At 51.5% G+C, this 27867-nt stretch overlaps 9 protein-coding genes across 9 annotated transcripts; 4 read left to right on the forward strand and 5 right to left on the reverse strand.

Annotated features, from left to right (window-relative positions):
- Window positions 1-1335: 1335 nt before the first annotated feature.
- On the forward strand, window positions 1336-8227 carry PSV08DRAFT_209998 (uncharacterized protein; the record flags this gene model as incomplete). The annotated part of the gene is made up of 3 exons (XM_014225651.2): window positions 1336-2026; window positions 2079-2317; window positions 2373-8227. 3 exons carry the CDS (start codon window positions 1336-1338, stop codon window positions 7860-7862), a joined length of 6420 nt encoding a protein of 2139 aa, XP_014081126.1. The 3' UTR covers window positions 7863-8227.
- A 26-nt stretch (window positions 8228-8253) lies between these two features.
- PSV08DRAFT_412406 (Oxysterol-binding protein-domain-containing protein) lies at window positions 8254-11707 on the reverse strand. Its single transcript, XM_014225652.2, has 2 exons — window positions 11464-11707; window positions 8254-11407 (listed from the first exon to the last, which is right to left on the reverse strand). The coding sequence occupies exons 1-2, from the start codon at window positions 11497-11499 to the stop codon at window positions 8492-8494; spliced, it is 2952 nt and encodes a 983-aa protein (XP_014081127.1). The 5' UTR covers window positions 11500-11707; the 3' UTR covers window positions 8254-8491.
- Window positions 11708-12762: 1055 nt separating this feature from the next.
- On the forward strand, window positions 12763-13819 carry PSV08DRAFT_381408 (carbohydrate esterase; the record flags this gene model as incomplete). The annotated part of the gene is made up of 2 exons (XM_014225653.2): window positions 12763-13598; window positions 13658-13819. The coding sequence occupies 2 exons, from the start codon at window positions 12763-12765 to the stop codon at window positions 13794-13796; spliced, it is 975 nt and encodes a 324-aa protein (XP_014081128.1). The 3' UTR covers window positions 13797-13819.
- Window positions 13820-13828: 9 nt separating this feature from the next.
- On the reverse strand, window positions 13829-14882 carry PSV08DRAFT_333476 (ubiquinone biosynthesis protein COQ7-domain-containing protein). The gene has a single exon (XM_014225654.2). The coding sequence runs from the start codon at window positions 14802-14804 to the stop codon at window positions 14046-14048; it is 759 nt and encodes a 252-aa protein (XP_014081129.1). The 5' UTR covers window positions 14805-14882; the 3' UTR covers window positions 13829-14045.
- Window positions 14883-15142: 260 nt separating this feature from the next.
- Window positions 15143-17108, forward strand: PSV08DRAFT_210009 (uncharacterized protein; the record flags this gene model as incomplete). The annotated part of the gene is made up of 3 exons (XM_014225655.1): window positions 15143-15222; window positions 15364-16067; window positions 16117-17108. The coding sequence occupies 3 exons, from the start codon at window positions 15143-15145 to the stop codon at window positions 16827-16829; spliced, it is 1497 nt and encodes a 498-aa protein (XP_014081130.1). The 3' UTR covers window positions 16830-17108.
- A 1256-nt stretch (window positions 17109-18364) lies between these two features.
- PSV08DRAFT_210013 (Alpha/Beta hydrolase protein) lies at window positions 18365-22524 on the reverse strand. The gene is made up of 3 exons (XM_066092083.1): window positions 21607-22524; window positions 19293-20613; window positions 18365-19231 (listed from the first exon to the last, which is right to left on the reverse strand). Exons 1-3 carry the CDS (start codon window positions 22432-22434, stop codon window positions 18525-18527), a joined length of 2856 nt encoding a protein of 951 aa, XP_065948149.1. The 5' UTR covers window positions 22435-22524; the 3' UTR covers window positions 18365-18524.
- A 462-nt stretch (window positions 22525-22986) lies between these two features.
- On the reverse strand, window positions 22987-24380 carry PSV08DRAFT_333523 (Decaprenyl diphosphate synthase-like protein). The gene is made up of 3 exons (XM_014225657.2): window positions 24055-24380; window positions 23733-23992; window positions 22987-23684 (listed from the first exon to the last, which is right to left on the reverse strand). The coding sequence occupies exons 1-3, from the start codon at window positions 24274-24276 to the stop codon at window positions 23087-23089; spliced, it is 1080 nt and encodes a 359-aa protein (XP_014081132.1). The 5' UTR covers window positions 24277-24380; the 3' UTR covers window positions 22987-23086.
- Window positions 24381-24608: 228 nt separating this feature from the next.
- On the forward strand, window positions 24609-26866 carry PSV08DRAFT_365845 (uncharacterized protein). Its single transcript, XM_014225658.2, has 2 exons — window positions 24609-24860; window positions 25042-26866. Exons 1-2 carry the CDS (start codon window positions 24720-24722, stop codon window positions 26428-26430), a joined length of 1530 nt encoding a protein of 509 aa, XP_014081133.1. The 5' UTR covers window positions 24609-24719; the 3' UTR covers window positions 26431-26866.
- On the reverse strand, window positions 26261-27867 carry PSV08DRAFT_333540 (uncharacterized protein). The gene is made up of 5 exons (XM_014225659.2): window positions 27688-27867; window positions 27206-27383; window positions 26964-27153; window positions 26804-26912; window positions 26261-26753 (listed from the first exon to the last, which is right to left on the reverse strand). The coding sequence occupies exons 2-5, from the start codon at window positions 27376-27378 to the stop codon at window positions 26686-26688; spliced, it is 540 nt and encodes a 179-aa protein (XP_014081134.1). The 5' UTR covers window positions 27379-27383; window positions 27688-27867; the 3' UTR covers window positions 26261-26685.

Consider the following 27867-nt stretch of genomic DNA (forward strand, 5'->3'; position numbering starts at 1 on the left):
ACGGCCATGTACTCTCAGGTGTAGAGTATGCTGCGTCTCCGCCTTTGCCACTAGTGCACACCCACATACACTGTGCATTTTTTTTACATCTCTCGCGAGACTAGCAGGCCTCCAAACACTGTCTACACCCTCTCTACCAAATTTGGTGTTTCATGCCATTGGTTTTTTGACTACATAGGCAATAAAGAGGCAATCTCCAAGCCACCAGGGCAGTGTTTTTGCAGGCAGCTATGTCCTAACAATAGTCTGGTGTATCTATCTAATATGAACCGTCAAGGGTCATACTTACGCCATTGTCACACTTGATAGTATCACAACAATTATTGGGCTCCACATATGTAGCCCTGCCTATCACCTTGCGTGCTTGGTTGCTTTGCCGGGCTGAGCCTGCAACGGAACATGCGCCGCACCCCACACCTAGACGATAGGTGGGTTTGGCATAGAGGCCATCTGTACGCGCCAATACTGTATATCACGCACAGAAGGAATGCCAAGCTTATCCTTTCAACCCTGATGTAGGGATCGACGGCCTGAATTATCAGCTCAAGCCACAATGGGTACCTTGGACATACCTTCGTCCTGGGACTAGCTGAACTAGCTGCCATGTGAACCAGGAATGACGCATTGGGAATGCTCCGGTATCTGCGGTCTGGGATTACAGCCCGATGGTCAATGCCATGCAAGCATACGTGCCCCGCCTACTAGCTGTAGAGCATCATGTTTTAAAGAGACTGCCTGCGCTCCGGACACTGAACCATCTGTGTTCCAATCCACATGCTGCATCTATTCAGTGAGTACTTCCTGGTGTGAGCCCCCTCAGCAGTTGATTCTGATATCCATTGGCAAGAAAAGCAGAAAAAGAAGCGCTCCCAACAGTCACCCGACAACACTGAGCATAGAGATAGAAATACTCCATCTATCTCCTCCATTGACTCAGGCACTACTTCGCCTTTGCAAACTCCTACTCGACTCTCACCATCCCGATCGCAGTCAATAAAGGGATTACCATCTCCCCCCGAGATTAGCTATTCTACCTCTACTGCACCAGCACTGCAGTCCCAACCCTCATCACAGTCTCTAAGAAAGCCAGCAATAGGGCCACAACGTCCCTTGCCACTTCAAGAGCCAACAATAATTGCTCCTTCATTGCCTGTTGACACTAGCCCTGCATCAACCCCGGTTGCACGCTCTAGATCTACTACAGAACCATCTCAACAACCTCTTCCGTCAGAAAGCCTGCAACCTGCTCTGCCTCGCCGGTTTTCGGTGACCTCTAATCTTTCAGCACAATCCTCAATCACCTTTAGCACACCGCCACCTTTTCGGCCTAGCATCATGTCTCTCAGGCTCTCTTCTTCTTCCGGAAAGTTGAACGGAACCAACGGAGCAAGCGTGCTCTCCCCAACAGAGTCGCCTGGGGCGCTCTTCCGCGCCAAAGGACGTTTGTCGTCCTTTGCCTCTTCTCGTGGCACAAGCGGAAACTTTGGTTCGATCAAATCCCCCAAGAAGCGTCTCGGCAGTACTGGCAACTACCAAAATTTGTTTGTTCAAGAGTCTGCGGCAGCTTTGACTGACCGTAGCAAGAAGGCGCTGGGCGTCGCGCATGAGAACATCCGCGATGTTACTTATGTCTCTTTTCTTGAGTGGATCCGGTCCGAGCGACTGACCACACTCCCACACAAGGGCAGCCGATGGGACAGAGTCCTGATTCGCGCCCTTTATTTTGCCGAGCAACTTCATAAGTTCGAACAAGCCATACAGCCATTTGCTCACAACAGTGCCTCTGCTGCCATTGTTGGTTACGGCCATGCACAACTGCTTCTTGAGCTCAGCCATCACAACTCTGAAGCTCTGGACAAGGCATTCTCAATCTTCTACAAGTTTGCCATGTCCTTTCACTCGGTGTTGCACCGTTCCGAGTTGTTGGCTGCGAGCCCTGAGATCCGTGAGCAGATCTGCCTCCTCTACGCAGATCTTATCAGCCTCGTAGTCGATGTTGGCATTCAGTTCTACTACGCCGCCAAGGGTATGTGGTTCTATCTTTGAAACGTCTCAAGAATATCTACTAACCAGCCTAGGTATGTCATCTAACTCCACCAGCCTAGATATTTTTGAGCAATTTGGCGATACGATCGAGTCATTCCGTACTCGCCAAAACACTGTGATTGAGCTCATCTGGCAATCCCAAATCGAGAACGAAGTTTTCGAAGAAGGAGAATCCATTGATGTTCAGCATTTGAGCCGATGGCTGGCGTCTCAGGATCGAGTGATTGCTGCAATCACCAGAGATCATGAGACATATGTAGACAACCAAGCAGTAAGTCCAAGGACCAGATATGTTACAGAACAAACACTTACTTAATACGTTCCAGGAATTTACTTGCCTGTGGTTCAACAAGCATTTGACAAGATTTTTCCACAGCCAGAACCGCATCTTCTTGGTCACTGGCCAGTCGGGTGCTGGTAAGACCACCCTTGCTGGATCCATCGTTGAGCGTCTGCAGCGGCCTATGAACCGCCAGCAGTACGATACGTTGTTCTGTTCCCTCTCTCCAGATATTCCAACTGCTGCGACGTCGCTGGCAGTAGTGAAGTCTCTGCTCTTCCAGCTGCTAAATCTGCGCATTGGAAACATGAACATGTACTGGGCGCTTTTCCGGGCTTACAACCAGTGCCGAAACTGTGAAGATGTCAAGACCTACGAAGAGTATCTTTGGCAGGCATTGACAGAGGCCCTTCAGCACCCTGCTGCCGGCTCTAACGAGCTTGTGATTGTAGTCGACGGTCTGGATGAGATCGCTGACTCCAAGAGCGCCTCCGTCCAAGCAATGGGTGGCTTCAGCTCGACTGGTCTTCTGGAGAAGTTGGCCAAGGTTACGAAGCAGGGCCGCGGCGTAAGACTGATCACCATGTCTTCTTCTGTGAAGCTCTCATCTCCATCCATGGGCATTCAGCATGAAATCACACGCGACGATGTTCGGGATGACTTGCACGCTGTTGCCCTACGGTCGTTGATTCACAACCATCACTTCCATGGCCAACGTGCTCTCGAGCAAGAACAACTGCTAGATCGGGTTATCCAAATAGCCAATGGGTCATTCTTGCAGCTCTCGCTGATCTGTGAACTACTCAATGGCCAGAAATCCCCTGATGCTATGAGCAAGGTAATCAGCGGTTTAGAGACTTCCAAACCTACAGTCTCTGACCTGATTGTGAATCTCTTCAAACAGCTGAACCCCAGCAACGATGCAAAGACCATGCTGTCATGGGTTCTGGCTGCTGAGCGGCCCCTCACCATCGACGAGATTCGCACTCTGTTCTGTGTCGATGTCCAGCGTGGAACTATCTCTGACAAGGGAGTCAACGTCAACGAGATGTTCAGGTCTCTGGAGCCGCTGTTCACTCTGCACCAGCGTATTGTGCGGTTCAGGCACCCCGTGATTCACTCCACTCTTCATGATCTGGCCGAAACTGGCAAGGTTTCTATTCCACTAGAGCACAGTGAGACAGATCTGCTTCTTAGAGTCCTGGCTTACACAAAGTCCGTCCTCAAGGACAGCAGGAGCGAGCCGACTTTTGACATCTCCGATCCATCAACACCAGACAACCTGTTCAAGCAATACCGCTTTCTTGAGTACGCAGTCAGGTATTGGGTTTTGCATTTGCAACAGTCCCCTCTGGCCCCCAAATCGACTGGGGAGTTTAAGCCGACCGCTGAACTCAAAAAGGTCTTCCCAGAAACGACAATGCTTGCCATCTTGGAATCTAACTGCTGGAACTTGCAGCTCCCGATCCCTCAGGTACTTGAGCTCCAGAGGACTGTTGGTAACGTGCGTGAGACGCTCTTTACAAAGAACCATCCCGCCGTTCTCCAAACCTATCTGGCGATTGCAACAAGCTACATGATGGTTTCCAACACTACTCAAATTGCGAAGTACCTGTACATCTGTACCATCATTAGCAAAGAGACTTTGTCGCCCATACATCCATTGACTGTGGAATGTGCCACTCAGTTTTTGAGTATCACAGAGACGCAAACTACATCCACAAGGACCGAGATCATGACGAACCGCGAGCAGATTTTGAAGGTTCTCATCACATCTTATGAGACTCAGTATGGTAGCTCTTCTGAGCTTGTCATCAAGACTCAACACCGCCTTCATCAGCTGTATGAGTTGATCAACGAGAAGGAAAATGCGCTGAAGATCTATCGATTGATTCAGCTTCATGGCTCTGGACCAAACCAGTCCACTGATGATCACTGGGAGACTGGAGGCGTTCGAATCAAGCATATTCAGCGTCATGACGATGTTGATCTCCATGGCTCCATCCTCGGCAGTGACGAGATCGAGGAGGAGACTGCCATGGTCATGACCATATCTTCAATCGAGGCAATGCTCAGCGTAATCCAGCAGCACCTTCACCGCAAGGAGTTCCAGCAGGCGGAGAGGATGTATGTCGAACTATGGATGGAAGTTTCTTCCAAGTGTCGCACTGTCATGGGCATTGAGTGGCACGAAAAGAACATCGACATTGCCACCTCTTATTCCCAGTTTTTGAAGAACCAAAAACGGACCAGCGAGTCTACGGCAGTACTTTCCTCAGTCTGGCAGCAATATGAGGCTCACCAGCTCTCTTTCTCAGAGAACATTGTCTCACGACTTACGCATGTGGCCAAGGAGATGAGGAGCATGAACGCACACGCTCAAGCACTCTCGATTTTCAAGTTTGCAAGCTCCTACTACCAGAGTGTGAACCGCCAGGAGTCTCAAGCCTCGCTCGAGGTCCGCCAGCAGCTTTCTCAGACCTCTAGCGAACTCGTTCAGCACAGCCTGACCAGCTCTAGTTCTGTGACAGAGACTACAACGACGGTTTCTGAATCCGTGTTCCAGGACGTGTTCTTTACCACCATCTCGAGCTCGAAGACGCTTGATTCTAGCACGATTGCTCTTTCCAAGAAGCTCACAGCTCAGTACATGGCAAAGAGCGATTACACCGCAGCTATCAACGTCATTCACGCTACTTTGAAGCGTACTTGGTCTTCTTTCTTGGCAAGCTCCATTCATGACGTTACCATGGCCACGTCGTTCCTCCAAGAGTCAGTCGAACTGGTCGAGCGGCTTGCAGAGTGCTATCTGCAGAGGCGACAGCTGGACAAGGTTGATGACGTTTACAACCGCTTTTTCCGTGCTGTCCTTGTCACTGAGAAGATCGACCAAGCCATCTTTGACAAGGCGAAGAACCTCTTGATCAACTTCTACGACAAGCACGGCTATGTGGACAAGGCTATCAGCATTTACCAAGAGATCCTGGTTGTATACCGTGCACGACTTGGTCAAACGCACGAGAAAACTATTGGGACTCTGTACATTCTAGCTCAGAGATGCCGCGCTCACCCCAGAAACCATGGATACTGGCTTGACTACTACCTGCAGATTCTGGTTGCGCTGAACAAAGAGTCTGAGATCTGCCACAAGAATGCATTGGATGCTTTGCAGGTGGTAACCGTGACATACTGGGAAGATCGTCGCTATGCGGAAGCTGTAACATTCTACAAGGTGCTCTGGAACACTTTTGTTCGACAGCACAAGGAGCACAAGGTCTTCACCGACACCAAGTTTGCTGAGACGCTGTACGAGCGATACTACCAGTGTCTTGAGGAGACAAAAGCTACCTGGTCTGATCTGTACAAGGTCACCAAGGAGTACCGCGAGACTTCTACTGCGGTCTTTGGCGCTGAGTCTACCATCGCCGTCAATGCAACTCTCTCGCTCGCTCAAGTTGCCCAGAGCAGCGAGCAGCATATGTCTGAGGCGATTTCTCTCTACGAGGCGGTTTCGCAGTCTGGCAAACAAGTCACCACCAAGACTACTGTTACTGAGATCAACAACACACTGTCGTCACTCTACCTGAAGCAGATGCACTCGACGTCCTCCACCAACCTCAAAGCTGAGACTGTCTCACGCGCCTTGACGATAAGCGAATCGCACTTCCAAGAGGCTACCCAAAAGTACGGTTACAGCCACGAGTCTTCGCTTACCAGCCTGAAGGAGCTTGCAACCCTCTACTCACGCCAGCAAAAGACGGATGTTGCAGTCAAGCAGATTTCAAAGGCTGTCTCTGAAATTGTCACCAAGGAAACCTCGTCGCAGAAGCAAATGGAGTCTGCTGCTTCCATCGCTTCTACCATGCAAGTCATTGGCCAGAGCAGCACTGCCTATGCTATGGTCCAGGAAATGCATCGCCAGATCTGTGCCAAAGACTCTAGGCATGCATCCAAGTGGTCATTCGATCTGACCAAGACTGGACGCACTTCTCTTGCTTTCCTTGCGTCGCTGCAATACCATCTCAGGAAGGATCTCAGCATCACGTTCTCGGAAATCTACGCGGACCTGACCATGGAGTACATTTACTGGGTCCAGTTCCACCAGACGCTCCAGAATAACGAGAGCCTGACAAACATTCTTCTTGCTGCTGCCCCACTCCGATACTATCTCCGCCGCAACGACAACAAGGATATGATCTCGGTTGTTGAAGACCAGGCTGTTGACCTCTTTGTCAAGCGTGATGCCCAGGACTTGAAGGACTTTAGCAAGGAATCCCCTCGCATCTTCATCATCGGTATTCTTGACTACCTTGGTAGCGGCCGCAACAAAGACTTTATCCGCTCTGTCATTCTCTCTAGCAACCGAAGCGTCAGCCAGCTTACCAAGGAGAAGAAGTTCCGCGAGGCATACGACATTGCCACTCTCGGCTTCCTCTTTGCCAACAAGCACGATGGTTACAACGGTCCACGGGCTATCGGCATGGGCTTCAAGCTTGCTTCTCTCCTTGTCGGTCGCGACAGCAACGAGAAGTGTCCTGATGCTGCTCTGCGCAAGAAGATGCTCGCCCTATCCAACCGCATCGTCAAGCAAATCCTGGAAATCTGCAAGAATCTCAAGATCAACTTTGCTCACATCCAGCTGTACGAACTGAGCCAGCTGTCCGCGCTACTCGGCGAACAGGAAGATTACGAGACTCTCGAATGGCTCCTCACTACCCTCTGGCAGACGCGCGACGCTCAACGCTCGTGGCCCGCCGAAGTCCTGCTCAACCTGGGTCGCCGCCTCATCTGCGCCCGCTACCTGGGCGGCCACCCCGTCAAAGCCATCCGTCTCGCCGAAGACATTGCGTACAACATGCGCCGTGCCCACGGTCCCCGCGCCCCCGTTACAATCGAAACGTACGAGCTCCTCGCCCAACTCTACACCTCAACCGGCCAGCACTACCAAGCGCAAGCCGCCAAGGGCGAAAAGACGGCAAGCATGGCGCAGGACTGCTTCAAGAAAGCCATCCTCGTCCACGAAGACCTCCTCCGCATCCTCGTCAACACCTCCTCCAACGCCGCCTCTAATGCTCAAGACGACGAAGACGACGACGACGACGACGAAATGGATACTACCGCCCAACTCCTCGCTCGCGAGGGCGTCAACGTCAAGACCGCGCCCAACACACCCAGCCGCGAGGCCATCGACTCAAGCACCATGGACCACGCCGCCACCGCCCTCAAGCACCTGCGCCTCCTCAAGCTTGCCTACCAGCGCTACGGCGGATGGCCCAAATCCTACGCCGAGTACGAGCGCCTCAACGCCCTTCTCTTCCGCGTCTTCGGCACCGATCCCAAGTGGAAGGGCGCCGAGGGCACTGAAAAGTGGGATGCAAAGGCCTTTGGCTCCGGTAAGGCGGAGTCTCAGGAAGGCGGCTTCAACGGCGTTGACGACTGGACCTTTGGAAGCGATGACCTCGTCATGGGTCAGTTGCAGAGGCAGTTGCCCATTGGCTCGCCGGTCATGGGTAATGGCACAATGGTTCGTGTCTAAGAAAAGAGTGATTGAGAAAGAGAAGTCATGTGTATATGGTTGGTGGGTGTTGACTGAGTAAATGGTTTGATTTGGCATAAGTGTAGCGTTCCGTTTCGCTCGTTTTATTTCCTTGATGTTCATTAGTCTGCTTACATGGGTAGGAAGATGCCTTGATGGTGTCACTACTTCTTAGCCTCTCTCTTTTGAGTTTCTTTCCTTGAGTGTAATGCTTTCTCTTTTTTTTCGATTTCTTAAAAAAAGTTATACTTTTGTAGTCATTAATCCCAATGTTGTTAGTACTGCATATCAAAGTCTCATAGTGCCTTTGTGATACTACGTTGAAACATTATCCACTACTACTACCAAAGAAGGAAAGTAAACAATTAGCTCGATTTGGTTTTCTGTCTCGTACCATAAATTGTTATTAAAAATGTCGACCTTACAACCGTCTACAGAGCTTAGCGCTCTTTCTGAGTAAAAGGTGCCTACATCAGTCCAACTCAGAAAGTAACTATATTAAATTCATCATAAGACATGAAGCATCATTCATAAAACACCAATCCATCTTAACTCGTTAAGTGTTCGTCGACCTCATTTCTATGTTCATAATCCAACACCTCTTCCTTGATCTGTCAGCACAGCTCATCTCAAGTCTCAAAGACTTCAGTCAGATCCCCCCACTCGCCACGTTCCCTGCACTCCCAGTACCCATCCTTGCCGCCCTTGAGCCTCCAAATTTCCTCACCATCCAACGCTGCTGCCTCGGCGGCTCCAACCTTGCTGAACCAGCGCGGCTTCCACTCTTGACCATGTTCTTCCAGGACCTTTCTTCTAGCTCTCTGGCGCTCTTCAAGACGCGCTTTCAGCGCTTCGGCTTTGTCTACATCGCCGTCTTCAAGGGCACGCTGATCGGGCCGGAGTCGCGAGTCGGTGGGTGGAATGTGGCCTTCTTCGATAGCTGTGACCTGATTGAGGGCGGCGGCAAAAGTGGTGAGGCCGTAGTGTTTCTCGGCTTTATCAACCAAGCTACCTACTTTCCAGATAGTCTTGCCAATTGGCTGTCCATTGGATGTCAACTGAAGGTCGGTTGTCCATTTGCCGGTTGCACCACTTGGGAGGATGGAGCCAGCGTTATCGAATGCTTGAACCAAGACCTCTTCTGAGCGGCCAGCAAACATGCCGCCAGCTTTGAATGTGCATACAGCTTTTGCGCCCGTAGTTTCCGAGATAATAGTCATTGTGCCAGAGGGCTCAAGATACTTTTCACCCGCAATGACGTTGCGCAGATAGGATGTTGCCAGGGTCCAGGAGTAGTGCTCACCGGAAGCATGTAAGAAGATGCGAACACGACCATCGGTGTTGATCTCAGCGCTCTTGCCCCAGAACTTCTGCATTGGGGTAGAGGATTGAATAAACGTCCATTCTTGTGCCTCGGCTTGGCAGGCCATGCGTACAGGACGGTGAACGACCTTTTCTGCAAAGAAACGGAAGCCCTTGTCTTCGCGAACGAGTTCGTACGTTTCACCAAGCATAGGGTTGAACGGTTTCCGGATTGCGCGATCCTTGACACGGGTGTTGCTGAAGGCTGAGATTGCAAAAGCGGCCATGTAGATGAGACGCTCGCCCGTTTCCGAGGGAGCTGCCACAGCGGCATCTAGTAGCTCGCTGTACTCGAGCTGTTCGGCGAGTCGTTGCAATGCTGAAGTGGGCTCGTTAGCAGACACCGGCATGGCAATGGTTGACAAATCTTTGCCAACATTCTTTCTGAAGAATGCAATCAGACTTGGGGGTTGAACTTTAGGCGCAGGAACAGTGGCTCGACGGTCAACTGGGTCGAGAGGTAGAGGCTTTAGAGATTCGGGCTTTGTAGGGAAAAGTGCTGGTGTCATTTCAAGCGACATTCGTGGACGATCTCTTGTTTCCTCGCTTCCGTTTTCAGAAGACGACTCCGATTCTCCGTCTGAGTCCTCGTTTGGAGTATGTCCACGCTCGTGTTCATTGTCGCCACTATCACGCCGAATAGTAAGCAGTTGCGACTTGCCGCCGTCGCCATCGGTAGCATCGAAGAACTCGTCAACAGATTCTACAGTTGATTCAAAGCTGTTGCGTGATGGCACAGCAGAGAGTGGTGGTGGTTTTGCTAACGCTCGACGTTGCTTGCTTTCGCTAATGAGATTGGCGAAGTCTGCGACGACGGAATCCAAGTCTTTCAAGAGAGCCATGCAGTTACCATGAAGAAGTTCTTCCATTGGAGAACTTGTACCTTGGCCATTCTGGGATGGCACTGCGAGCGTGCCATTTGCTGAGATGTTTGCGGATGGGCCACTTTTGTTGGACAGCCCTGAAGGGCTCTGTGCAGCCGAACTACTTGGCTTGCGCTTCCAAAAGGAAGTTTTTTGGGGTGCCTTTTGTTCCGGGAAGTAGTCGCTGGGTTCCGTTTCGGATGGTGCAGGTGATTCAGTTTCGTTTGTTTTTGTAGCGGACTTGGGCTCGGTTTGCTGGACTAACCTTCGCACCGCGTCTCTTGTACCAGAAACTCGCCCCATCAATGCCTCAACCCTAGCCCATTCAGTCTCTTCGATCGCACTTGAGGCTTGCGGGAAGCCCTGAAATGTTCCCTCTTGTATTTGTAGGGTAGGCGAAGCCACTGCTCCCCTGTCTGCTGCTGTTCTTGATGCACGGTCAAGCGCAGTTTTCCACATCTGAAAATCCTTTTCATTGAGGGCGCGCAGCTGCCAAATCTCCGCTCCTGAATCTACAGAGATTTCCCTTGTTTCCTCGTTTGCGCCGATGGCGGCTAGCGACAGCGGGATGGCGCCGCGTAGAGCGGAGGAATGGTCGTTGCGGTAATACGACAGCGTTGACGAGGTGAGGTCCAAAGAAAAGAAGCGTCTCGCATAGCCCTGATTCCTCTTCCTCCGCTTCTTCTGCAATACGCCAGTGAGAAAAGACGAGCCAGATAGACTGCCCGGTTTCTGGCCGTATTGTGACTTTGGTCGGTCTCCAGATGTTTGAGCTAAAGACTCAGATGATTCGGCAGGGTTGATAGAAGGTGATGACTTGGGGAGACTAGTTGTGCTTGCTCCAGCCATTGCCTGGGCGTAGTGCATGTGGTGACCCGATTTTGGAGCGGCATTGGTTGGATATGTCATGAGAACAAATGTGGCCGTCTTAGACACTGTCTTGGAAAAGGTATTGTCAAAGACAAGGCCATACATACCACCCTCGCCGGGGGGTATGTCATAAGTGCCCATGGAGACGGTGTCGGCCTCACATTTGCCATGCCAGTGTACCTGTTTCAGACCGATTGCTGACAGCTTTTCCAGGACGACAGTTCGGTCGTTTCTTGACGTCGAGGCTCCGCGCCCGCGTGTTACGGGTGGCTCGAGGGAGGGGGTGCCTGGTCCGGCCTCGAAGGTGGCCGTGGAAGGCAGGTGGGCAGCTGAGCCCGTCGCGTTTCCGGGGTGCTTGAAGATGCCGAAATTGAGAGACTTTTTGTGTGGCTGGACACTCCATGATATGGTGTGGCCCGAGGAAACATTGACCCATCTTACAAGGTAAGACTGGCGGGAATCAGCAAGGGCAGCCAGGGGTGGGAGACGGGAGGTGAGAGACGTACCTTGCTATGGACCTCGATGTTCTCCATTCCGGCCATGGCGGGCGGATGCTACTCTGGTACTCGGGTAGCCGGTGTGTTAGGGTTGTGGTGTCCCAGGGTTTGCAAAAGCAAGCTGTACGCGGGGGGCTGGCGTCAGATATACGTTTGCTGTCAATGCTCGGCGGTCAAGCAAAGGCAGGATCAGAATGGGCTGGAGATGAGGCGTCTCAGTGGGCGGGCATTTCGGACAGCGGAACAAGGAGGGTCGGGGTTGTTGTCGGGCCTAGAGGACGGGCGACAAGAGGCAGTGTGGTGAAGGTTGAGTCGGAATGCGGGACTGCAGCGAGGCCGAGTGTCGTGTGGGTGCAGCGGCTTTGTGGCTGCTTGTGCACGTCTTGTCGCGATACTGAGGCGCAGATGTCTACACCGACCAGATCCACCTAGTAGGCCAGGCGTGCAACAGCAATTGTTTTGTGCGTGACAGGCGGCAATGTTCGCAAGCTACGCGGATAGTAGACATACTTGACATGCTTTACATGTGCCTGGGAGTAGTATGCGGCGGCTGGGAGCACGGCCAGCGAACCGGGGTATGCATTGGTCCAGCCGCCGCATCAGCCTTATTGCGCCACTGTCAGCCACCACCATTATTCCATGCTTTCGCCTTCGCATGACACGCTGCCTGCTCGCTGTCCACCTCCCGCTGCATCCGGATCGCCTGTCCTCGTGGCTTGATAAGCTGACGAACAAGTCCGTCTTTGGGCTCTGGTCCCCCCTCTCGGCGCCTCGTCCATTGTCATCTCGAACATGTCTCACCCTGACTCTGTCCCCAGGCGTAGGTCACGTGATTTTCGGCTTCCGTCCCCCTCCGACTTCGGGTACCCTCATTTATATCGTACGCCAAACCTGCAGACAACATGTCCTCGCCAAACTCTCCAGAATCTGTCGCGTCGTCGCGTTCCACACGCTATTCCCTTTGCGACGCGGACCATTTGCATCCTCTTCCAATTCCGGTCTAGCATTGCCTTCCGCGCCCTCGCCCCGAGCCTCTTATTAGTGCACCGCATACCCTTGCTCCCATAATTCTTCCGTGACTATGTCAAAGTAGTGCTACCATGTACTTTATACCCCAAATGTGGGGTAATGCCATATAGCCTTCAATTTCCATTCAATCTACCTCGTTAGTGCTAGTCAACATCATCATCCCGTTCCGTCTCCCTGAATAATTGTCCCCATCGCATTTATTAACATGCTCTCCGCTGCTAATTCCAGGATGTAACCACTTCTCTCATCTTGCCATATTGCTTACCAACGTTTGCCAGCATGGTTAAATCAATCGCTCTTGCCTTGTCTTTGGCAACCACTGGTCTCGCTGCATCCGAAGCACAAGCGTCCTCCTGGTCCGGATGGAAGAACGTCAAACACCTTTTCGTCTTTGGTGATTCTTACACCCAGACTGGCTTCAATGTGAACGGCACCCAACCAAGCCCATCTAACCCTCTCGGCAACCCGCCATATCCTGGCTGGACATCTTCAAACGGTCCCAACTGGGTCGGATTTCTTACCACCACCTACAATGCCAGCACTCTCCTGACGTACAATATGGCCTATGGTGGAGCCACCGTCGACTCGGCCCTTGTCGCCCCGTATACACCGACAGTAGTCAGCATGAAGGAACAAGTCCAGTCCCAATTCCTGCCCACTTATGGCTCCCATCCCAACTTTGCTCCCTGGACATCCGCCTCATCACTCTTTGCCTTCTTCATCGGCATCAACGACGTAGGAACCAGCTGGTGGCGGGAAAACTCTACTGCTCTCTGGGACACCATCTTCTCCGTGTATGAGAAGCAACTCACCGACATCTACGCTACCGGAGGCCGCAATTTCCTCTTCCTTAACGTCCCACCTGTCAATCTCGCGCCCTTGACCACGCAGCAAAATGATGGCGGATATGCAGTAGAGCACGAGGGCAAGGCGATTGAGGATTGGAACAAGCGAATTGCCAACATGGTATCTCAGTTCAAAGCAAAGAACACAGGCACCACTGCATTTGTGTTCGATACGTGGGCACTATACAACAGCGTCATCAAGAACCCTGCGAGCTACAAGCAGACTGCCGACTTGAAAAATGTTACTGGCTACTGCAATGCGTACAAAAAGTAATTCTTTTAAATCACAGCCTATATACTGCGGGACATATTAGCTAACGAGTGGATAGTGGTACCCCGACCTGGTATACCAAGGACCCTAGCTGCCAGTACCCTGTCAACGAGTACCTATGGCTCAACGAGCTGCATCCTACTTTTTCAATCAACAACGCCACAGCAGCTTCCATTGTTAAGTTGCTTTCCAAATAAGCATTTTCTGGAATGAGGTACAGTATCATGGTGTTCCAGATCATGGTAGTCATTCTGGTCTACAACCGCTGTACATACTTGATTACCAAAAAAATTAGACCCCGTTGCGAAGTGAACCTATACAATGAGCTATGTTTCAGAGTAAGATAAGTGGAGTGATGCAAGTGTGTAATATACAGTCATGAAACAGAGAAACCTAGTTCAGATCCAGCGCCATTGTCTTTTCATGTCATGTCTAAAAGGATCACATTACACTCGCTCACTCACCCAAATGGCGCCTCTACACCCACCCCTTATGACCTCGGTCAGAAGTTCGTATGGCTTTGCATTCTTGGCGTCGTTCTCAACGGCGTGGTCCAAATGCTCCAGTTCCTCATCTCTTATCCGCCTCAACTCAACTACCAACTTGTCCAACTCGGGGCCTAAGCTCTCTCCCCTCTTCTCACACTTCTTAGCCCAGTCCAGCAGCACCCGTACCTGCTCGTTGTAGTGCGTCCCAATCTCCGTCTCGACAGCCTCTGTACACGCCATGGCTGCCTCGCGACCCATGACGGCCGTCGACCAGCCCAGGATACTTGCTGCCGCTGTCCAGATGGGAGTCATGGCTGTCGGGCGTATGCGGTGCTTGGAGATGACGTCGTTGAAGTATTTGTAGTGCCCTGCTTCCTGGTCGTACATGTGCTTCATGAGCGGGCGCAAGTGGGGATGTGACCGTGTGATGACGGGTGACTGGGCGGCATAGATGAGGATGGCAGCAAGCTCACCCGTTTGGTTCACTCGCAATGCCGAAGAGAGAAATTCCCGCTGCTCTGGTGTAAGCGGCCGTATTGGTTTGCCATCTCTTGTTGTTTGTGGCGAGGGTGGCGTGGATGCTGTGCTAGAGAATCGCAGTGTCTGGCGTGGTGCGCAAGTGGATGTACATGGGGCAAGAAAATCGAGGACTGGGTATTGCAGGCTGCGGCAGATGCTGCGTGATATTGTTCGTGATGAGTGGACTGCAAAAGACATGGCCTGTGTTCTCGGCTATTATAAAATAATATGAATGAAAAAAAAAGACCCAATTGCTCTTCAGAAAGGTGAATGCAGTGAATAGAAGAATAGGAAAATGGCCTATGATGCGCTCACTGCACGCAACTAGTGATCCACTCGGAGGACGCGGCATGGTCCGAGCTCAGCGAGTGTTTCCCCAACCTTTGGACTTCCCATGCTCCTCTTCCCTCCTCTTTTCCCCCTTAAGCGCGCCCAAATCTCCTCCCGACATCCTCAGCGATCCCCCATTATCACCGCTACTGTCGCTGCAACAGGCCAGAAATCCACCGCAAAACTTTTTCCCATTCACCTCCACAATGTCGGCTGATGATATCGACGATGAGCTCTTCGCCCTCGCGGGTGGTGACGAAGACGCAGACGTAGAAGAAGGCGAGGCGTGAGTACTCCTCTCTCACCTATCACCACTCATCCATCTCTCGCCACTCCTTCCCATCGCTTCCTCCTCTCATACTCCTCCGTTCAACCCTCCACCGACCGTTTCAACCCCTTACCGCACCATGGCGCTGACTCGACCCAGTTCGTCGCCTGCAGCCTCATCGCCAAACTCTCTGGGATCAGATGCCATGGACGAATCCGACTCGGATCGCGATGATGACGAGCCCGCGCACGCGGCCGATGTGCCCTACCCCCTCGAGGGCAAATATATTGACGAGGCAGACAAGCGGCAGATCATGGGCATGTCGCAGTTGGAGCGAGAGGAGATTCTGGGCCAACGCGCTGAGGAGATGAGCAATGCCAATTTCAAGGCAGAACTCGCAAGACGTGCTGCCAACGTTCAAAACGACCGAAAGCGCAAGGCCGACTCAGAAGACCCTGACGATTCCATGCGCAAAAGTAGCCGACCAAAAGTGCAACCCCGTAAGAACGAGAAACTCGAGGCATACAAGCGCGAACGAGAGCAGCGAGGCCAACAGAGGCAGCGACACGATGACCGACGTGGTGACCGTAGGCGATCCAGCTCTGGTGATCGCGACGCTGGCTCAGATCTTGACGCTGATGGCGAGAGCGATGTTGAGTGGGACGACAGAGTACCAGACAAGGTTCGCGAGGACGTGCCTGCAACTCTACGTGACTTTGAATCGGTGCGCGTCGGTAGAGGCTTCTTCTCAGAAGTATGCTTCCACCCAGGTTTCGAAGAGGCCTTGACAGGTGCTTTTGGGCGTGTGGGTGTTGGCCAGGATGCCCAGCGTCGCACTCTCTATAAGATGGCGCAAATTAAGGGTAAGCATGTCAACAACTGCATCACGAACATAACTAACTCATTTCCTAGGTTTCTCGGTGGGCAAGCCCTACGTTTTTGAAGGCAAAGATGGTAAACGCATCGCGACCGATCAATACGTCATTGCGCAACACGGGTCAGTGAAGAAGGACTACCAGTTCCAATTCATGTCAAACCAGCGCTTTACCGAAAGCGATCTTGATATCTACCGTCAATCCCTTGCCGAGACAAACTCCAAGGTGCCATCACAGTCTTTCCTCAAGCGGAAATACGACGACCTCAAGGCACTCCAGAACCACTACTGGACCGACGCCGACATCAGCGCCCGTATTGCCAAGTCCAAGAAATACGCTCATCTTCTCCAACGCTCATCCTCTGACGCGCAGCCCAAGATCGCTACGCAGTCTGAGGCAGCTGCTGCGCGTGTTGCAGAGCTCAACCGCAAGAACCGTATATTAGAAGCTGAGCGTGTACGCAAGGCCCAGCTCGAGCAACAGCGGCAAAAGAAGATTGAGCAAAAGAAGGAGGTTGCCCGTCGGAAAGCAGAAGAGGAGGCGAAGAAGGCACAAGAGGAAGAAGCCCAAAAGAAGAAGGCCCTAGATGTCGACGCCCTCTTCGACGGTGAGGGTAGTTCCAGGGCGAGTACGCCCAACCCTCAACAATCTAAGAAGACCGAGCGGAAAGGCTTGCCGACATTTAGGAAGCCCAAGATGGATGATGACATTATTGCGAGCATGGACATTGGCGTTGACATCGAGATTTGAGCCGTTTTCTGTTTTTCCAGCTGAGTTACGACCAGAGCAAGTTCTGGATTGGTATTCGTCCTTTTGCCTATTGTTTCTGGCTAATCGGGTCTGTTTTACGACTGCGCATCCCTTTTTGATTTTTTTAGTTTTTTTTTGTTTCCGCTCGACTTCAATTTTCTGTGTACCATTTTAATTAGGTGCAAAAGTCGATTAGTTACTGTGGCATGGAGGGAGGGAGAGAGCATAGCGATGGTGTTCATATATAACAAGGAGTGCAAGAAGTGACCTATTATCCTTGTTACAGTTTTCCTTTCTTTTTATACCCAGGGATGTCGTCATGGGAGGGGCGGGGTGGGGTGGAGAGATTGTTATATCTATGTACGATAGTTTGTATATGCTCAGAGCAAATGAAAAAACGTTTGCTATGAACTCACAAGAAAGGAACAAATTTGCATATCTTATAGTCACCCCGTTTCAGCAATGAGAGATAAAAAAAAGAGAAACGTTTTTCAGCTAACGTTGGTCAAGCAACAAAGCCCAGTGAAGATTTGGGTCATGACCTCAATCCTCCAGCACCAAGTCCATGCCATTTGGGAATTATGTAACCAATGTGATGGATAAAAGACAAAAACGAAAATAAAGGAATTCAAATTGGTAATGGCCCTGGACCAACCAGTCCCAAATATCTATCAAGCCAAGAGATAAGCCTTGCACAGCAGTCTAACCCGCATAAACGGCTCACTCATCCCGTACTCATCCCTTGTAGAAAATCCAGGTACCTCCTACTTCCCGCATACGTACCCACCAACCCCTTGCACATCAACATACCAAACAAACAAAGAAAACATTCCATTTACCCATCTCACTACCACCATCTAATCCAGCCCCTCAAGCCATGAGACTCCGAAATTCCCGTCCAAGACCGCGTGGTCCTTTTTTTGATCTCTACTCTCATACGTAATCATGCGCATCAGATGAGAGAGGAGACATGCACCAACGACACACTTTCATCACCACAAACCGACCCCATTGTTTATGATAGTACAAACTAAAACCAATAAGCCACCCCCCCCCCTTCCCCGCGGAACCACAACAACAATAAAAAAGAAACCCCTCAAACCTCTCCTCTCATCCTTCACACATTTTCCCTCTCGCCAAGAGACCCGACTCCACCGACCGGAGTTGTTGTATCCCGTCCCACCGCCCGTTTTGCCGCCTATTATTACTTACTACTGCCAGCATCACACGGAATAGCATTCTGCGCCGCATACTTACGCAAGGGATGTGGCGCTCTTTTTGTTTCCTGCGAGCGGCGCATGTCTTCGCTGGGACGCGGACTCGCTTCGGGGATGGATTCTAGCAGTGGGAGGTGGCGGGGGAGTGGGTTGAGGAGGAGGGAATTTGCGTCTTGGCGGTGCACCTGGATAGAGACTATGGGGCCCATTTCGCTGTTAGGGGAATGTGGGGTGTTGTTGTTGTTGTTGTTGTTGTTGTTGTAGAGGCGCGAGCAGCAGCTGCAGCTGCAGCAGCAGAGGGTCGTAAGGAGGCCGCTATGGTTTTTTATTTTAGTTTTTTTTTTTCAGTGATTGAGGGGTTTAGTTTGGAGTGGGTTACTCTTTTTTGTGAGAGTGGTCTTGGTGCAACAGAGAATGTTTGGCTATGTATGAAGGATTATTCTATATAGCGTTTGGGAGGATGTTGGTGCAATAGCACTCACAACAGCAATGCAACCGCTGCAGAAAGTCCCCCAATAAGGACTCTCTGTGTATTTCTCCTGACTTCTTTTCCTTCTGGATGGGTGTCGCGACGGAACAGTCGGATCGGGAGACTTCGTTGCAGTGACGAACTTCCAGACGTTTTCTCGAATGCTACAATGCTTTCTGAAGGCATCCATATGCCATCCTTGACTGTACCCTTGCCCTGGCGAATAGCAGCCCGTTCTTCCTCTGTACAAGTAGAAACAGTGTCTCTAATCCAGCAGGCTGAGTCTGGCTGAGGCGGCACCGCATTCTTATGATCAGAAGTGTTGGGTCCTTCGGTTGCAAACGTAGACAAGTCAGCCTCACGACCCGTGCTGATGTCGCGGCCTTGAATAGTCCGACTGAAGACAGCAAACGCGGCTTCTGGTTGATAGTAAGGTACCTGGTGACCAGCATCGTAAATTCGCGAGAATGAAAGGTTGCCATATTGGCGCACGGCTCCACCAACGTAAGATGGATTGACAACGATATCAGCATACCCAGCGGCTGGAAAGGCGGCATCGTACCCTGGAACAAGACTAGCTAGCTCGAGAGATCCATTCTGACCTCCATACCAGTTACCCAGGAGATCAGCGTCACCGTATATCAAGGCTACCTTTATGCCGCGAGCGAGCAAGCGTGCCAAAGAGGCCAGCTGCGTCCCACGAGCAGCATCCCCGTCTATGGGAAGAGTCAGCAAAGCTCTCTTCCTAGAGAAGCTTGTCAAATGAATATGACTTACTGAAATTGAAAGCGTTCTCGACAGTAATGCTGTGTGAGCTGAAGTTGACCGAAGCCCCAATGGACTGTAGAACCCTGGCATCGTTCAGATATTCTACATAGGAGGCAGCCGGCGCAATCTGAGGCTCCACTCGCACGTCATAGACACTTCTTCCGATAGCCATGACAGGAAGAACAGCCAATTGACAGGTTAATAGAGCACTTGCGCAAAGCTTATTCGTGTCCTCATCAGTACCGAGATTATCGGGATCGTTCTTTGCCACGAGCACACGACATTGCGTTATTAGATCCTTACAGCCCATCTCTCCATTGACTGCAGCTATTGCATTCTGGTAGGTCGTAATGTTGATGCCTTCGATACCATATGTGTTGTTGTATGCAAATTCCAGACTTGATGTTGTGGTTGCAATAACATCCAAGACACCATCCACAATGCCTACTGAACCCACGCGGATCTCCAATGCATTGCTTGGTACCTTTCCATATTTTCTTCCCTCGTTTTGAGCTTCAAAAAAGTCTGCAAAGATGGGGCCATACATTCCCCCGTAGCTCTCGGCAAACAGATTGATGGCAGCAGACTCGACAACATCACTATCAGGATGTACTCCAGGATTGTACTGAGGGAAAGCGGAGAGAAAACCTTGCAGGAAGTGCCAGGTCGATCTGGCGGCAATGGCAGTCAAGTCTTCCGTGTTTGTGATTAGACCAGAAGCAAACGTTCCGTTTTTGAAGCGCCAGGCAGGTACATCAGTTGGAAGGGGTGACGGTTGCTTGCGGGCATCCAAGCTGATAGGGTCATCATTGCTGAAATCTACAGACGCATTCACCCGCACATCATAGGAGAAGCCGGTTTGAGTGGGCTGATCGATGAAGAGTATGTTGGAACTGCGATCCCAACCCCAGGGCCTGGGCTGTGTAGTGTAGCCGTCATTAGACCCTTGTATAACCTTGCATGGTCCTACTTCGGTAAAGAGACCAACCATACTAGACTGCCCAGGTCCACCGTTCAGCCATATTGTTAATGGTGCAGTCTCTGGGTTGTCTCGAGCCTCAAAGAACCAGAAAAAGGTGTTGATTGAGTAGTTTTGCTGAAAGGGCGTAAGCGTAAACGGAGGGAGATTGACATAGCCCGAGTACTGCTTCTGCGTTTCAGCAGTTGTAGAGCATATGTCGGATTCAGGCTGCTTGAAGGAGATGGTGATGCTAGGGTCCACGGGTGATTTGAGAATGGTGTCATAGGTAACAGGAAGCGGATACTGCTGGGCAAGTGAGAACCCAAAGCCAAAAGCAACAAGTGCTAAGATGATGTGCGATAGTTGGCGCTAGTGATGTTCAGTCTGCGCACGTACTTGCTCGTGTTCTGTGAATACATAAGTGGGCTTACCATTTTGTCGGGTGCCAGCTCATTAGCCAACGACTATCGCATAGAAATGATAAGAGGCCTGAAATGCTACACAAAGCAGGTGACAGGTGGAGCGTACAAGCAAGCAGTGCGCACCGCCGTGTAACGTTGGAGAGCAAACAAAGTCGTGGTCTGCCGCCCCTACTTGTACTTTCATTGCGACTCCCTTTACAACTGTTAAGCGACAGGCTACCATGTCGAAATAGGAATCTCCTAGTTCAATGCAAAGCAGCTGCGCAGCAAGTTGAACGTGCAGAAGTGACCCCCATAACTTTGCGGCACGGTCGCGCAACGGCCGATGCCGACAAGTGGTTTGGCACTCCATGCACCCTGGGCATGTCCAGCGCAAAATTCCTACATGCCTCCCAAACTAACCATCTTGAGCTCACAATACAAAATACTGTACAATCAATAGTGCAGTACCACCTTTCTCAGACACGTGTCTTCCATGTGCCGCGATTCGAATCCATAGTCTCACTATGCCATGCGGCACAGCGCGCAAAACACTTCAGCCGCCTTGCAAAGACAGCGCCACTACGCACCACTGTAACCTATATAGATGAATGCAGGGGTACCGAATCTTGCACTATGCAGCTAAATGCTGCACAGTACTCAACCCTGAGTTCGTGCACCCGACATCCATGGCGCGTGGACAGGTTGCGTAGTGAAGCGATGTAGTCAACTGTGAAGAGCGGCATCGGCTAGTTGCATCCTTCGCCCATAGCCACCATATATCCATCCGACTGCATCTGACATATCGTTATGGTATGGAGTCCATCCTTAAACAAGTTAGTTACAGCTGAGTGTATTCGTGGGGGCTGAAAGCCTGCTCACCTTCGGGGGCAAAGCCACCAACAGTGGTTCCTTTGATTTCTTTCCAAGTTCTTTTTTCGCTGAGACCCAACTGTACTACTCTTGCCCGCTTACCTCGCTTCGCCAGGATCCTGACCTCGCCTTTCATATCTTGCTCCGGTCCTGCAATCCGCCAGTCCTCGTTGACTCTATCCCCTGGCTTTGCTGCCCAGGGCTGCATCGTCCGTCCGTCCTCGGTTTTTTCACAGCCGGTAGCTGCTTGCTGGTTGTACGGAACGATGTACATCTTGACCTCTGCGCCGTACTCGACTCCATCACGTTCCTTGATAAGCGCATCCCAGTTTTCGGGCTGGGCCGATCGTTTGTGCCGATGGTCGTAGCCCGAGGCGATGAAGTCGGTACAAGGTGTTATGTATGTAAGCTGTTTCCAAGCGTCGCTATTGAGGAGGCTTTCGATGTCGAAGTAAGTTGTAACGTCTCGCCATCCATCGCACATGCCAAAACCATGCCAGCAATCTTCCACGACTAGTGTGTCAAGACACAGACCAGGCAGCATATTAAACGCATTTGCTGCATAGTAGGTAGGATAGTAATGCGTAGTCTCTCCAGTGTACAGGGGGAATGGATATGCGCGAACCCGAATGTGGCGCAAGCGGGTCAGCACACTCTGATCGATCGAGAGGAGTGTCTCGAGCAGGTTCTCAGTACCGCGGAAGTGGAGGGTGCAGTTGAGCGGAAGATGACGGCTGGCCTCGGTGTAGATCTGGCGACAAGTGAGAAGTAGTGATGTACGATTAGAGTCGTCCGTTTTGCTGCTAGGAAGGCCTGGGTGTTTGAAGCCGTGTCGAATGGTGTAGCTGCCAAAGAGAAACCCGTAAATGAGCTCTCGTAGCTCAACAGGTATCGTGAGAATGGTTGGTGCGCTCATGGTGCTGTGGTCGATGGCGTGCGATTAGACGGAACGGGGAGTGACGGAAGCAAGATGGTTGCTGATAAGAAGTAATACAAGTAGTAAGTATATAGCACGCAAACAACAACCCCAGCAAACAGATACAGAACAGCGTCACTTGGACTGGTAAGCACTACAACGTTGACATGAGCTGGACGTGACGACAGCTAGGCGCCCACTCAGAGCCCTGGCGTGCGCATAATATAAGGCATTGCTCAGCTTGCACGCTGATAGCTTCTTCCTCGGCTGTCATGGGCGGCAGTAGGGTAGGATGACGTTTGGCTTCCTTGCGCTAGGACTGGCTAGCGCGCCTCGCACAAGTCCAAAGGTCGTGTGCTAGGTCACCGACCTTTAAAGACTGGTATGCTATACATTAGCAGCTGAAAGCTGTGTACATACACGTGCCAGGCCTGCCGCCGAAACTAGGAGTTCTATATAAATACCGCCGACGCAGGCGCCTTCGAGGGCCACAGTCCCGCCAGATCGACCGGTAGTCTAAGCGATGGCTTGTTGTAGTGTGCATTAGGGGATGGATGGAATACTTGATTCTGGGTATCTTTGATGCGCGCTCAAGTCTAGATCTGCCTCCTTCGACCGCGACCTCCAATCAACTGTTTCTCCGGTGTATGTATTACTCTGACTTTGACCGCCCACGAATACGCTGCTGCTCCTCTTGCAGCTTCTTCTGCTGCCACTGCCACTCCACTAGTACGGGCAGGAATTGCCAAAGATCAAACTCGGGCCACAAGCACTTGAGAAACACAATGGACGTATTCTCATGAGCCTGCCACAGCATGAAGTCGCTCAGTCGTTGCACACCAGAAGTGCGGACAAGCAAATCGAGCGGTGGAGCGTCGGCTGTCATCATGTTGTCGTTCAGTGTCTGGGCACTAATTGACTCAGGATCCAGGAATGTAGGTTCCGTCTGCGACTCGTCCTTGTCTGGTGGATTAATGACTGTTGCGGTCGACGAAGACCGCCCATCTTCCGCTGAGGCAGCTTCTTTCGAAGGCGACGCCGGACGTGACTCGGGCTGTTCAAGTGCGCTATCTGCATCCTCCTCCAACATTTGCTTCCTAATATGCTGCGTAATGTGCGATTCGGAAAAGGCGCGTTTCGGCGAAGTAGACAGGTTGTGCATAGGGGTGCTATACGTCTCGACAGTCTTCATGACAGCGGTCGTGATTTCATGGCGCGACGTGTAAGGAAAGCAGACATTCAGGACAGCCCTGTTCAACGAATCAGCAATCGTCTTCGTACTGGATGTTGGTGTGTACTTCTTGTTGTGGGCAGTCATGGCCACGGCCTTGTCTATAGCCATAAGCACGTCAGGGTTGACAAGCTCGCGCTCACCCAAAACTCGAATGGATGCACCGTAGCGGTCCAGTAAAGCACCATGCTCGGCTAGCTGTTGCAGCTTTACCTTGGCCATGGACATGAGCGCATCCACCTCATGCTTCGAACGCTTGAAGTTCTCAATACTGAATGCATAGATTGTCACCACTTTCACCCCGGTCTTGTAGCACACTTCGAGGATCTGGCTAGTTGTCAGTATCATACCCAGCAAGGGAAATGCACCCTTTCCATGGTTCATCGTACCCGAGCCAGCGATTCAAACCCCAGATTATGCCCTTCTACAGTCTCAATGTGGTGGTTGCGTGCAAACCGCCTGTTCCCGTCCATGACAAACGCCACATGTTGCGGGATTGGACCCTGTTTAAGGGACCCAATGAGGATCTCTCGTAGCTGTCTGATCGTCCATGCGACCGGAGGCGAGGTTGCGAACCACTTGTGTATGCGGGAATCGTGGATTGACCCCATTGTGAATATTATCGAGGTGCTTAGCGTCTGTTCTTTAGGGGGGTTTGGAATTGCAGTGCCGAATCAGGGCGACGAGGATGCCAGCAGAGGTTCTCAGAAGTTTCGCTAAACAATGGCGCTTCTTGTACTATTAGGGTATCATGGCGTATAAAAGTTGCAGTTCAAGAAGAGATGCTACGTAACAGGTCCAAGGCGCAGTGAGCCCTGACGCGCCTCCCAACGCATCTGACCATGGGCGTCTTTGCAAGGTGAGTGGCTGGTAGAGATGACTAAGCGTGGCGCGGCCTGCGCCGCTGCTTCCGACCCTGCAATCCTTGCCGAGCTTCCGTCCATCTCTCACTTTTCCTGGCCGCGAGCCTCGTTGCCGCGTCATCAAAGCCGGGCTCTCCTGGTATCTCTATACGCATCATCTTCGCACGTTTCGTCCTTGTGCTATCGGAACTATGGCCGATGAGGCTCAGCTCAACGTCACAGTGCTTGCCGAGCAGCTGGTCGAAGGCTTTGCGGCTTTGAGTGGAGAATACCAGGCTCTTTTTGATCAGCAAAAACAGGTGGAAAGCAAGCTCTCGTGGGCCAAGCAACAGGTATGTGACATCTGCTAATAGCTCTCCTCCCCTTCTTCCATGATGATACACTTTAGCTCTAGACCTGCAGCTGCTCTCGCGGCTTTGACAGAAAACAACCACAGCATGACCTGATTTCGGATTTCTTCATTCCACGTTTAAGCACACATTATTCTGCAAGATCCAGTCTGACATTCCACAGTATCTCGACCTACTCAAGCGGTTCGCGCCGGACACGCTGTCGCAAGATCATCTTACTTTTTTGCAAGAGCTCGAGCGAATTGGGGACGAACAACCACATGTGCATGTGAATTTGGTGGAGCAGTTAGCAAATAGCGACGATGTAGAGCGCAAGAGCCGGGCACTGGTCATCCAGAAGGCTGAGGAGGCTGCTGTTCAACTGCGTGCCCCTGAAAATACAAGTGTAAAGATATGGAGCGGCCCATCAGCTGATGTACCGACCCCGCAACTTGAGACACAGAGTAATAGAGCCACTTCACCTCTTGAAAAAGATTTCACAGTTGCTGGAACGCCCAGTAAGCTAGCTTGCCCTTTCGCATCTGGAAGTGGTAGAGGCAGTCCTCTTGCTACGCCGCGAAGCTCGACCTCACGTCTTAGCCTGCGCGGTCGTAGGTCTAAACGACCCTCTTTCGCCGATCCTATCCGCGCCGAAATATGTAGCAATAAACCTGCCTCGTTGACTGCCTCGGTCGCTGCATCTGGGTCTGCTGCCGTCTGTCCCATCCGCTTCCTTGACCAGCATAACCCAGAAGAGGTTGCAGAATACTTTGAAAAACACAAGCACGAGCTGCCCAGGAGCCACGAAGTTTGCATCACACGTTTCCAGCGTAACCAGGAAAGCATTGAACAGCTGGATCGCAAGTATGGCAACTTGGTCAACATGATCCAAGGCCTGGGTCAAAAGCACCAGGCATGGCTGCCTGAGGATCCTGACGATGCTATAGACGAAGAACCGGAAACTGAACCTAACCACATTGCCAACGCCAGAGCAGACACCAAAGTCCAAAATTGGGCTACAGCTGTCTCAGCAAGTCTTCATGATGGTACTCCAACTCCCGAGGAACAGCCAGAAGACCATGTCATGGACGAAACTAGAACAGCGCACTTTGACCGTCCGCTAAAGGAAGTCCGAGTAGGCGAGTCTCCAAGCCGGCCTTGGGGCATATCGATTCCAGCGAAATATACCAATGCCGAAAGCTCGTCGTCAGTTGGCTCCGTCCCAACTGCATCACCACAGTTTCCGCTAGATACCGGTCGACCAGTGGAAGACACGCCACAAAGCACAGGAAAGTGTCCGTTTGATCATCGAGCGATGATGAACCAAGCTCATGAACAACATCAATCAACACAAGCTGTCCCACCGCCGTCATCGCCGCCCGAAGTCGCAAATACCCAGACGCCGCCCGCAGAGCCCCCGCCACAGAGACAGTCCCCAGTGCAGAATGGAGAGACTGGAGGCCCACGGTTGATACCCCAAATGATATTCAATGGGCCAGTGTTCTTAGGGTATCCGCCAGATCAGCTGGCCCTGTTGTTACAAAACAGTAATCTTGGTGCGACAATGCGGTAAGATTGAAGCAACGAAAGCACAATTTGAATTCACTGGCTGGTTGATTTGAGGTATTGTATTATAATCAGAAGGTAGGCTTCCATGACTGCTTGCCTCGCAATTGTGTGTCACTATCAGCCTTCCGAAGTCATGCTTTTTCTTCTTTGCGTTTTCATTAGTCATTGCCACTATGCTATGCAGTCCTGCTCTGTTCTGTCCGAGCTTGATTCCGAATCGACCTCGGCCGCCCTGCTGACCAGTCCCCGGTGGCCCTGCTCATTTCTTCTTCAGATCTGTCATCCAGGTGCGCACGCCTTTTGCGCTGTCATGTGCCGCACGGAACACTTTGTCGGCATCAGCTGCAAGATCCCGAAATTGATTGGTGGATACTCACGTTGCCGTTCATTCTCATCTAGGCCCCGCATAAAGTCAGCGCCTTCACCCAATGCACCCCGTGGGTTATGGGCTTGATCAGCTATCAAAGCAGCCCTGGCCTTGAAGGTCTGTGGGTGTTAACTCTAACCAGGTGCCGGAAGGCTTGGCACAATACTCACATCGCTTAATACCTCGATCATTTCTTCTTCTTCGAATAGCTCGAGGATACGTGCTCCGAGATTATAAAAGTGCGGAGCCAAGGCTCGCAGATCAACGGTGCGCGGGTCAGCTTTGAGTGCGTTCAAGACGCGTGGAGAGAGGGCCGAGGGAGGATCGATAGTGACGAGAGATGAAGTGTTTAGACTCTGGCTGTAGATTGTGTAAATACATAGCTGTTGGAAAGATACAAAAACCAGTTTACCTCAGTGCAAGCATCTCGCCGAGCCACAAGGGAAGTTCGACCTTTGAGCCTTGCTTCATGTCGCCGTTCATGTTGCCTTCAAGATAGCCGAGACCAGGAACAGTAAGCTCAAAGGTGCAGGGTACCTTCTGGGCATCTGTAAGGATGGCGTCGACGTCGTAGTACGAACTCATGTTTTCTGAGACACGTCAACTGACCAATCTACTTGGTAGAAGGAACATGAAGGGTCAAGGCTTGTTGATGATCAACATGCTGCTGCTTCAAGCCAAGAGAAGACCGGGAGGAGAGAAGGCTTTTCGAGGACAGCAGATAGACGTGTCGCGTGTCGTGCCACAACCATATTTGTGCATGCGGACGAAAACGCAATGAAACGGGAACATGGATGAGGTACAGGACAAACATGACTCCGGCCCTGGCGACCAGAACAGCCACGGGCCAAGTGCTAGGAAAGACTGGAGATGGGATGGGGGTAAGGTGCTTACTATGTGGCAACCTCAGCGTTGCGCGTCTCGTGAATGCCTGGCGGAGGTCCGACGATATATACCTTCGTGTAGCTCGGTCGGCCCGTACTATGCAATCTACTATTACTCCTACAACCTCTCACCAGCTGTTCCCAAGAAGCAGTGCAGCCCGTCTTGTCTTTGTGGTGTGCACTCAAGGCC

This window comes from Bipolaris maydis, assembly GCF_028858645.1.
Source record: "Bipolaris maydis strain C4 unplaced genomic scaffold PSV08scaffold_15, whole genome shotgun sequence".
NCBI classification, from domain to species: Eukaryota; Fungi; Ascomycota; class Dothideomycetes; order Pleosporales; family Pleosporaceae; genus Bipolaris; species Bipolaris maydis.

Excerpts from the sequence above, each read along its gene's own strand:
- PSV08DRAFT_412406 (XM_014225652.2), bottom strand. The coding sequence starts at position 11,499 with ATGGCCGGAATGGAGAACATCGAGGTCCATAGCAAG. Across the intron at positions 11,408-11,463 it reads ACATCGAGGTCCATAGCAAG|TCTTACCTTGTAAGATGGGT; the intron begins GTACGTCTCTCA and ends GATTCCCGCCAG.
- PSV08DRAFT_333476 (XM_014225654.2), bottom strand. The coding sequence starts at position 14,804 with ATGTCTTTTGCAGTCCACTCATCACGAACAATATCACGCAGCATCTGC.
- PSV08DRAFT_210013 (XM_066092083.1), bottom strand. The coding sequence starts at position 22,434 with ATGAGCGCACCAACCATTCTCACGATACCTGTTGAGCTACGAGAGCTC. Across the intron at positions 20,614-21,606 it reads AGCGAGGTAAGCGGGCAAGA|CGCCAACTATCGCACATCAT; the intron begins GTAGTACAGTTG and ends GAACATCACTAG. Across the intron at positions 19,232-19,292 it reads CGAGAACGCTTTCAATTTCA|ACGGGGATGCTGCTCGTGGG; the intron begins GTAAGTCATATT and ends CTCTTCCCATAG.
- PSV08DRAFT_333523 (XM_014225657.2), bottom strand. The coding sequence starts at position 24,276 with ATGGGGTCAATCCACGATTCCCGCATACACAAGTGGTTCGCAACCTCG. Across the intron at positions 23,993-24,054 it reads GGTTTGAATCGCTGGCTCGG|ATCCTCGAAGTGTGCTACAA; the intron begins GTACGATGAACC and ends ACAACTAGCCAG. Across the intron at positions 23,685-23,732 it reads ATGACTGCCCACAACAAGAA|GGCTGTCCTGAATGTCTGCT; the intron begins GTACACACCAAC and ends TTCGTTGAACAG.
- PSV08DRAFT_365845 (XM_014225658.2), top strand. The coding sequence starts at position 24,720 with ATGGCCGATGAGGCTCAGCTCAACGTCACAGTGCTTGCCGAGCAGCTG. Across the intron at positions 24,861-25,041 it reads TCTCGTGGGCCAAGCAACAG|TATCTCGACCTACTCAAGCG; the intron begins GTATGTGACATC and ends GACATTCCACAG.
- PSV08DRAFT_333540 (XM_014225659.2), bottom strand. The coding sequence starts at position 27,378 with ATGAGTTCGTACTACGACGTCGACGCCATCCTTACAGATGCCCAGAAG. Across the intron at positions 27,154-27,205 it reads GGCGAGATGCTTGCACTGAG|CCAGAGTCTAAACACTTCAT; the intron begins GTAAACTGGTTT and ends CACAATCTACAG. Across the intron at positions 26,913-26,963 it reads TGATCGAGGTATTAAGCGAT|ACCTTCAAGGCCAGGGCTGC; the intron begins GTGAGTATTGTG and ends TAACACCCACAG.